A 10,466-nucleotide genomic window follows, 5' to 3' on the forward strand; every position below is an offset into this window, starting at 1 on the left:
AAGAATGAAAAACACAAAACACATACTTCATTTGTTTTTGTAATAATCAGTTGTTTCTATAGCTCATCCCTGATCGCAGTATGAATTCGATTTCAGAAGTCACATAAACCTTGGTAACATTCTGCAAACTCTCTTTCAACTTACACTGAAATTGTATTTTGACACAAGTTCAGGAAAATGAATGCTGCCCCACATACAATAAATTTCATACCAGAAAATACTCTCTTCAAAATAGTGCTCAAGTATAATAAAACATATTTAACATGTAAAGCCAATGGAAATTTAAAGTGAATATGTGTTTAAGTGGTTTCTAATTTCAAATTATTTGTGAAGAATCATCCCATAAACCTCAAGTTGGGATCTCTCTGGATTGCCAGAAAGTCAGTGAAACAAAACACTGGTGGCTATGGCCCTGTGTAGAGCATCTTTTACCTCCTTGTTCCTCCAGCTGTAGATGAGAGGGTTCAGCATAGGGATCACCACAGTGTAGAACAACGATGCAATTTTGTCCTTGTCCAGAGAGAAGTTGTTGACTGGTCGGAAATACATAAAGACAATTGTTCCGTGGAACAAAGAGACAGCCATCAGGTGAGAGGTACAGGTGGAAAAGGCCTTGTACTTCCTCTTCCTGGAGCGGATCCTCACCACAGTCAGAATAATGAAAATATATGAGATGAGGATGCAAATGATGCTGCTCATCACAAACAAGCTGCCAAAAATGAAAACCAGCAGCTCATTGAGAGTGGTACTGGAAGAAGAAATCTGGAAGAGAGGGCTGTTATCACAAAAGAAATGGTTTACCATATTTGAAGAGCAAAAGGATAGTTTTAGCAAGCCACTGGTGTGCACCAGAGAGTTCAGGAGGGCCAAGAAGTACAAACCTTTCACCAGCCTCCAGCAGACCGCCTTGGTCATGATGACACTATAAAGCAGAGGTTTACAGATGGCCACATACCGGTCATATGCCATCACAGCTAGCAGCAGGCACTCTGAGATTGTCAACAAAACAAAGCTAAAGTACTGCAGAATGCAACCTCTGTATGAAATTGCTTTTGTCTCTTCTAAAAATGTAGCCAACATTTTGGGAGTAATGACTGTAGAATAAACAGCATCTGTGAAAGACAGATTTTGAAGGAAAAAATACATTGGTGTTTGAAGCTGGAGATCTATGCTGATTAATGTAATGAGACCCAGATTTGTTAGTAAAGTGGTGGTGTAGATGGCTAAAAACACCATGAAGAGAGGCATCTGCAGCTTTGGATTGTCTGTCAATCCAGACAGAATGAACGTGGTTGGTGATGTGCAGTTTCCTGAAGCCATTGAGTTTCACTGGTGTGCTGTCTGCCATCCAGAAAAAGTAAGAATGATGATGAAAGGTTTGTTAGTGCTTAAAAATGAAAGGTTTGTTAGTGCTTAAAAAATTAGTGGGCTAAGGAAACATGCAGTGCTCATACCGATTGTCAACAAGTACATAGTGACTTGAGAAAAACAGTTCCCAAAGTTCCCAAAACATATTTCACTATGAGAAATATCACTACCTAGATAATGAAATCTAATTAACCCATTTATTTATTCCATCCAAACAAGCTATCTAAAATCTTGGTGCCTAGTAGGAGACAGTTGCATAGATTCCCTTTCTCTGCAGTGAGCAGTGACAATGAATGAACTGTGTTCTTGGGTGAGGACGTGTTTTTATTGACAACAGAAGATCCTACACCAGATATAATTTTAGTTGCTATCAAATCAATATAAAGCTCACTCTGTGAATGGCAACCAAATTTTATTTGTCTACAAATGTTTCCAGGCTTCTTAAATTTAGCAGAGAGAAGTAAAAGGCACCGGTAGGGTGGCATGCATCATATCTATTCCATGTTTGCTCCTAAGACACATATCTGAGGGTGAGAATCTAAGGGCATTAAGCCTAAAATAGTTACCTACAGAGCCCCAACATAAGATATGTGATCTCAACCCTAAATCTTAGTGCAAACATGCTTTTCAGTACCTGTGCTTATCCTGCGCTTGTTCCTTGCAATCCAAGCTGGAAACCAACCAACCAACCAACCAAACAAACAAACAAAAAAAAAAGCCCAGCAGAGGTCTACGCTTATGGATGAAAATCTTTCTTAAAAAATTAAGATGAGACAAACCTCTTCATTTTCTTTTATGCTGTCTTAGCCCACATAATACAGACATACTGTTGTAACTAAGATTTGATTCAGGCATAGTTACAGTAGTTCTGCAGAATCAAACAAAATGCAACTTTCAGCAGCAAATACTTACTTTCCAAGGTAAACTTCAATAAGGACTGATTTTTACATGAAGTAACAAGAATTATGCAGCTCATCTATGCCTTGCCAATTTCCTCTGATTTTTAATTTTTATTCCAAAGAGGCAGGCACTTAGCTGCAGCACTGTGTTCATACACTCAGAAAAAGTCTTAAGCAATTATATATTGGACAGCCAGGCCACAGTAGCATGGCAATTATACTGCACTTTATGTCCCCTGAGAGATGGAAGCTAATTACATCACAATGTCATCCTGAGAAGATTTGTAGTATTTCTGATTCTTAAAGATGATGTTTATAAAGACATTAAGTTGACCTAATTCATGCCATAAGTGATTGGTACATGTGGAAACCACGTATGATCAAATGAAGATAATCTTTTACTGTTCATTAGTCTTAGTAATGGGAACCAATCTAGATAACATCAGTTTTTGTAAGAACACAGCAAAATGGCAGCAGTCCAATCATCCAAATCTCTCTTTGGTTTCTGTCTTGATTTGGTCTTTGCAACAGCTCCTCAGATGAAATCAAATTTCTCTTTGATGAGATCACAGAATCATAGAACCACAGAAAGTTTGGGTTGGAAGGGACCTTAAAGTCCATATAGTCCCAGCCCCTGCTGTGGACTTATTGCCCCCCACCATATCAAGCTGCCCATGGCCCCATCCAGTCTAGCCTTGGGTTGGGGATTCACAACCAGGAATCCAGGGATGTGGGAATCCACAACCTCTCCATGCAGAATGTGCCAGGACCTCACCACCCTCTAAAAATTTTCCCCTAACATCTAACCTGCCTGTTGCTGAATATTGCTGTGCTGTGCCATGAACATATTGCGACTTTTGACTTTATCACAGTGCAATCTGGGGAACATCACTGAAGATACTGAGCAAATACAGATAGCTGGTGACATTCCAACAACATAGCTCCATGAACAAGTTAAGGGTGTTCTCTTTAATGATACAAATATACAACCTACCATTGAACACCAGGCAGTGCCATTGTGATAAGACAGGTCCAAGTCCAAGACCAGAAGTCAGCTCACAAGTAAGGGCTAGGATCAAGTCTGGTGATCACCAGGTACATTCAGAGGGTCAAGGCATGGCTGGAGTCAAATGAAAAATTCAGCCCATGGGTTGAGATCTGGATCAAGATGCTCTGTGGGCTAAGCAAAAACTAGGACTCCTCTAACATACATCAAAAGGAGAATAAAAGCAACACCCCAGACTTGGGCTTAAATAAAGCTCCTGAATGTGGGGGGTGGGAGCTTCAGGTGAGCCTGATCAGGGCAATTAATGCTTGCTAAAGCACTGTGAGTCCTGACACAGACACTTATAGCGTGGCTTTGAACCTTGATAAAATCCTACAAATGTCTGCTGATTATCATAAGGAACTTATAATCAAAGATATTGAAGAATCATTAAAAAATTGAACATTTTTATTGTGCATTAGAGCTAAAGACACTTTGAAAATGTTTTAGTACGTTCTCAGTCACAAGCAACAAAAGAAGTTTTACTTTCCAGATGCTGGAAAAAAAGTTATTCACTCCATCAGAGAAGGAAAACCATCATCTGAAAGTTTTCAATTACTTTATTCAATTTAAACATCTGCAGTCAAAAGTAGACATAACTCACTTTCCAGAAAAGACGGATCACAGTCATGCCTCTGAATAGGTGTTACAAAATACCTCTACAAAAAGTACAGGTGAGCTGCTTAATCCAGAATACAATTGCTCTATTTTTAACAACCAACCGTAAGTTCTTAAATGCATGACAGAGGATTCATCTATGAAATATGGAGGTTGAAGGTAACCTCGCTAAATGTAAGAAATGTAAAACTGTAGATGCCCATATCTGGGAGTGATTCCCTTTGGTGAAATAGCAGACAGATAGGTTCTTGAAATAAAAATTAGCCTTATTTTAGGTTTCTGCCTTAGGAAAATACTCACTACATAACCCCTTTTTTATTTCCAGCAACAACAAAATACAACTGTGGAAGCCAGTTAAGATGGAGATGATAGGAAAAACAGGAACAGGTATTAGACAGATTTAATGATTGCGCAGCGATGAACCAGAGCTACCCTATCAGCACTTAGATGTAGTTTTTCCTGCTAAGTAAATGACTGAGAAAACACTTTTCTCTCTAGTGACCTTCTTAAGGCTTCCCTCACCTCCTTGTTCCTCAAGCTGTAAATCACGGGGTTCAGCATGGGAAGGATGACAGTGTAAAACAAAGCAATCAGCTTGTCGGTGTCCAATGAGTAGCTGGAGCTGGGCCGTAAGTACATGAAGAGGAGGGAGCCATAGAAGAATCCAACAGCCATGAGGTGAGAGATGCAGGTGGAGAAGGCCTTGTGCCTGCCCTCTGCCGTATGGAGCTGGAGGATGGTGCCAAGGATGCAGGCGTAGGAGATGACGATGACCAGGAAGGAGCTGGTTTGTATGAAACCGCACAAGGTGATGAGAAGCACTTCGTTAACCGTGGTGCTTGAGCAGGAGAGCTCCAGCAGTGGGGGAATGTCACAGAAGAAGTGGTTGATGGTGTTGGAGCCACAGAAGGACAGGGTGAACGTGAAAGACGTGTGCACCAGCGAGGTCAGGCCCCCGCTGAGATAAGCCCCAGCTACCATGGAGGCGCAGGCCCGGCGCGACATGGCAACGGAGTAGAGAAAAGGCTGACAGATGGCCATGTAGCGGTCATAGGCCATCACAGCCAAAAGGAAGCACTCAGCATCAGCCAGAGCAGCAAAGAGAAACATCTGTGTAGCACAACCAAAGAAGGAAATGTTGGTGCGCTGCGCTACGAGATTCACCAGCAGCTTGGGAGCAATGGTGGAGGCATAGCTGAGGTCTAAGAAAGATAAATTGCTCAGGAAATAGTACATGGGCGTGTGAAGACAGGCATTGAGCCGGACGAGTACGATGATGCCAGCGTTGCCCCCCAGCGTGGTGACATAGATGAGCAGGAAGAGCCCAAACAAAGGTAACTTCACCTCCCAACGGTCAGTGAAACCCAAGAGAACGAACTCAGTCACAGCAGTGTGGTTTTCTTCAAGCATTTCATGCCTTCATCTTGCCCCCCCAGGTCAGCACTGTCTATCAGTTTGTTGCTCAAGAGACATTGTGGTAGCACAATTATTTTACACACGATATCAAAAGCAGCAAGCAGTGAGATAGTGCATAGTTAGACGTAACAGTTGATAAGGACGTGGAACAGGAATTTCTGCAACGCTAATTCCATGAGAAGTTCTCCATTTGAGAGAGGTCGAGAACGAACCTATGTAAAATTGGTTCTTTTAAACATTTTAAAATATTTGAAGCAAAGAATAAGGTCAATTCGAGTTTTATGTGTTGCACAGCTGAGAGAAAACATCATTTCATGCAAAATAAGCAGGAGATACACACCTTAGTGAAGCATGGGGATCGGACAGGGGATTCTGTTTTGACATTCTATTGCACGTTACTCCACATCTTTTCCTTCCTTATAAATGCTTTACATGATGTGAGAGATGGGGGAAGGCTCTTCTCTCAGTCAGCTCACTTTTAGAACTGAAATTAAATGATGAAACTGTAGATTGAATATTTTCCACAGTGAAACTTTTTAGAATTAATGACCATGTAATTGTTTTTTGTTCAAGATATACACTTTTAATTTAAATTGCTTTCAAATGTGTGCCGCAGAACACATTCCTCCAAACGCATTTAACTTAAACTTCCAAAAGCAACTTTTACTCCTTTCAACATGAACTTGAGAAAGGATACATTTTCGTTCATATTTCTACTTACAATAGGAGATCCACAAAGAGACATGCAGGCAGAACTCACCAAAATGACGGCAGATTCCAATGCTATGTAGACCAAAAACACAGTGAAACTGAAATGTCAACATTTGGTCCAAATAACCCCAAAGAAATCAAGTCAGCAAGAAAACACTAGGAGCCCTTCAGGATGCGTAACCAAATGCAATTCAAAAATAAATTTTTGCATAGATACAGAAAATAAATGAGGCAACAAATTAGGCTGAATTTGGACATACACAAAAACACACCTTCCTTTCCCCGTTGCTTAACCAGACCTTGCAGCTGGAAGAATTTGCAGCCCTGTTTAGTAGCCTAAGTGCCAATCTGAGTCCTCTCAAGTCCATTTTTAAGGTGGACATCATTTACAATCATCTGTTTCTCTTTTTTTAGTGCAACAAATATAGACTGGGTGAGCAGCACACATCCATCACCACACTTTTGGAGAAGCAAATCTGAGTAAGCTGAATCACCTCTTCAAAGACCCTTCTGCTGTAGGTGGGAGGAGGACATGTTGAAGGGTCACTTCTGAAACAGGAGACATCTCCTCTAGGATCTGATGTATCTTCTGCACTTGCCTCTTCTCTCCCTTTCTAAGGACCTAGAGTGCCTAAGCCCATGGTTTACATCCCTGATGAAAGGTGACTGTGGATTTTTAGGTGAAGCTTGCTAAACTCACTGACACAGACACTTTCAAGCTCCCACTGACCCTACATGATTCTGCAGAATTCCAGTGGAATCACTGCAGCCAACAGGTAAAGCAAAAGCTCAGCAGTTTCTTGGAAGGAGCAGCAAGTCTTGCCCAAATTTAACCTCCACACACTGTGGCAATGAAGAAATGCCTGCATAAATGCTAGAGGCAGAAGCTATTTCCCCAAGCAGGAATCTAGGTAGGCAGCATCCTTGCTCTTATCAAGCACAGGCTATAACCCCTTAAACAAGCCAGGCAGCCTTCACCTGGAACTGAAAAAGAGTTTGTTGCCACTACTATTAGATAGATGTTATGAAACCAGTGGGGTCAGGGAACCACATTGTCTGTTGGAGAGGTTCTCTTAATCCCAGCTACACTGCATCAGTGAGAAGCTTTTATTTGCCATTCACAACAAGTCAAATCTTTTAAAACAGGTGCACTTCAGAAACAAATGTTCTCATAGATACAGAAAATAAATGAGCTGCTAAATTACTTTCCTTGCTGCCTCTCTCTTTCTCATCTTTCCCCTGTGCCTCAACAGACTGGAAGTCAAGCATAACTTACTTTGTTTTTTGCTATCCTTTGGAGATGGCATGTCACTTCAACAGAAATGATGGAAAGGTCATCTACTCTCCCTGCAAAACTGAAGCACTGGAAGGAACCTCAGTGATAATAAGACCTGGCAAGAGGTCACATTATTGCAGCAGCTAAATCAACCAGCCACCAGTGAGTGAAGCACCATTACAGTTAAATGCTGATATTTCCTCTGTTGTCCCTTCTTGCCAAAGTCAGACCTACCTGGGGAGGGTGTGAGGACCATCTCGCAGCCAGCTGGGCTTGTAGCCATGGCAAGGTTTTAATGCAGCACCGATGCGACACCAGGGACGTGGTCCCTGCTGCCTCTTCTGCTGGATTACCTCATGGACAAAGGACAGCTGTGCTCTCTGCAGCTGCTGGAAATAGAACTTCAAAGGGTATGGGTTTGCTTTTAGCAGCAAATTTCATAGCCTTTTCCTTTATGAGCTGCAGAGTATCCACATTAATGTTGTTCTCCATGAGCTTTTAGGTTGGAAAGGGGGTTGCAATTTTAAAAATAAAAAAACAAACAACCACAACTTACGAACAACTGAAAACATCAAATCACTTAATGCAGCCCATGGAAATACCCAAATCAAAGCCATTTGAGCCCTGCTTTTTAACGATCAAAAAATCCTCCTGTTACAATAGGAGAGAACTGAACGAAGACAGAAACGGGACTGCAAACTGTGAGATAATAAACACAAAGGGAGAAGGGTAACACATGAACGTGGACATGTTTAGGAAAGAGCATGTGCATGTGAAATATTGGGTCTTGATGAAAAAAAAACAGCAGACTGAAGCAGGGTTGTTACTTACCATCTCAGAAGTGGAGAGCAGAGAGATTATCTGCAGCAGAACAGGAAATCATTCTGTGAATGTTACATGTTGCGTTTTTCCTATCATAAAGAGAGAAATACCTGATAAATGGTACATACCAGCGGAGTTGTAACTTTCCTTCCTCTGCAAGGGAGCAAGACACTGATGGAGCTTTATTGCAGAAAATCTGTGAAAGCTACGTGAGCATGATCTGAAAGGGGAAGCAAAAAATGCCTTTGTTTCTGATGAAAGCACAAGAAGCAACTGAAGCCATGTTTTTGTAGGCTGTTCTTCCCATGATTAGTTTGTTGGTTACAATTTTCAGCAAGGCCAAATCTTAAAATAGTAATAATATCCCTAAACATTCTTCTGTGGGACTCCACAAAGAACCTTAATCAGAGCTGAAAAAGATATTAAAAAATTACATCCACAAAAATTTCCAAAGACTCTGCTCTGCTCATCTATACTCATTTTCCATCTTTCTTGAGCGGTGTCCCCAGGTCTGAATGCAGTGTTCCAGATGGGGCTTCACAAGAGCGAAGTAGAGGGAGACAATCATCTCCTTCTCCCTGCTTTCATCAGAGCTGAAAAAGATGAATAAGGTGAAATACCTGAAGGCAATTGTCCCTGCCTGTTTATGCTCACCCCAGGCTCCTCCATGTGCAATTTGAGGAACCTGTGTAGAGCTTTCTATAACCTTCAGAGTCTTGTGTACTGCAGTGTTTGGCATTATATATCTGAGATTTTGCTGCTAGTGGTGTTTCAGCCCAAACTACTGAACAAGCTGAGTATGGCTCAAAAAGCATGGCAAATTGTCTTCCTATATTTGGGCTGGTCTTGCCCATTGCCCACTGCCGTGTTGAAAGGGAATCTCAGACTTCTACGAGTTTAGAGTCTTACAGTCATTTTGAAGAAACTCTCTAAATCTACTGGAGACTAAAATCTTAGATTTGATCATAGGAAATGATTAAATCTCCTGGAGACAAGGAAAGTCTTAATGTTGACTTGAGGACTTTGTCTTCAAGTCAGCTTTAGATAAGACTTAAAGTGTGCCAGCCATTAAATCTTAAAGTTGACTTCAGGAAAATCTTAAAGTAGAGTTTTGGAAACTGCTGAATTTTGCTAGAGGCTCTAAAGGTAGTCTTCAAGTCATCTTTAAGTATATTATATAATTATGTAATTTTATACATATTTGTAAGTACACACACAAAATTTTCAAGGCAATTTCTGCCTTTCCAAGAAGAGTTTGTTGTGGGAATACAAGAAAAACTGTTCAGAGCAGAAGCTGTGGAGCAAGATAAACAGCATGAGAACCAAGGACACCTCTAGAAGAAGAAGGAACGTCTCACGGCTCTGACTGGACAAGTGCCTGTGTGAACGGTTGAAGAGTGTTTTGTAGAATGCTTTGTTGACATGTAAAGGTGGATGGGAAAGTTGTAGGGGTGGATGGGAAAGCTAGAAAAAGAAAACTTTTGAAGGTATAGAAGTTAAGTGAGAACTTGTAATAGACGATTTGGATCATTCACATCTGAGTCAGTGCATCAGATGCTACAGTTTGTGGCCTGATGCACTTCCTCAGTTATCCACATTCCTCATCCCTGCTGCTGGGAGTTTCTGCACTAGGAGGCATACCAGGACTGGATCCATTCTTTCATTCTTTTGGGAACACAATGGCACATGCCTCATGTGCAAATAAAGCAAGCTCTGGGGCAGCACCATCCAAATGGACAAATACCAACAATAATAATAAACAAATAAAAATAAAAAGCATGGAGATGGACTTTGAAATAGCCAGTGCCACTGATTTCAGGACAGTTCTGTACCTTTTGGGCACTTTGGCAATCCCCATGCAGATATACAGCCCATTACACCACTCCAGCAGACCTGTAATTCACCATTGCACCATGAATGTTATAACTCAGAACTGGAACCCAAATGTGCACCACTGACAAAGGCTTTCAACAGTACATCTGAAAGGAAGGGGAATGGAAAAGGAAAGGGAATGGGAAAGTCATTTCTTTCACCCCCCTACTCCTCCCCCCTCCCCCCCCCCCCCAAAAAAAAAAAAAAAAAATCACATGCTTAATATAATGGAGAAAAAAAAAAAAAATGCTAGATTCTCAATCATTTTTGCCACCCACAGCAAATAAGGCAGCTTTCATTATTTATGTCCTGGAATTGTTTTTGGCAAGTGGAAACATTTGTGCTTCTTAACACAGGTACAAAGAAGTAAACATGAAATTGAGAACGCATCACCCAATGCCCAGAGACACTAAGACCAAGGTGGGCCAGTACTTTAAGT

At 41.2% G+C, this 10,466-nt stretch overlaps 2 protein-coding genes across 2 annotated transcripts; both read right to left on the reverse strand.

The window, feature by feature from the left end:
• Positions 1-381: 381 nt before the first annotated feature.
• On the reverse strand, positions 382-1,320 carry LOC128087028 (olfactory receptor-like protein COR6). The gene has a single exon (XM_052696188.1). The coding sequence runs from the start codon at positions 1,318-1,320 to the stop codon at positions 382-384; it is 939 nt and encodes a 312-aa protein (XP_052552148.1).
• A 2,534-nt stretch (positions 1,321-3,854) lies between these two features.
• LOC128087026 (olfactory receptor 5AS1-like) lies at positions 3,855-7,901 on the reverse strand. Its single transcript, XM_052696187.1, has one exon. The coding sequence runs from the start codon at positions 5,338-5,340 to the stop codon at positions 4,393-4,395; it is 948 nt and encodes a 315-aa protein (XP_052552147.1). The 5' UTR covers positions 5,341-7,901; the 3' UTR covers positions 3,855-4,392.
• Positions 7,902-10,466: the final 2,565 nt, after the last annotated feature.

Source organism: Tympanuchus pallidicinctus, unplaced genomic scaffold (genome assembly GCF_026119805.1).
Source record: "Tympanuchus pallidicinctus isolate F22 unplaced genomic scaffold, pur_lepc_1.0 scaffold3, whole genome shotgun sequence".
NCBI classification, from domain to species: Eukaryota; Metazoa; Chordata; class Aves; order Galliformes; family Phasianidae; genus Tympanuchus; species Tympanuchus pallidicinctus.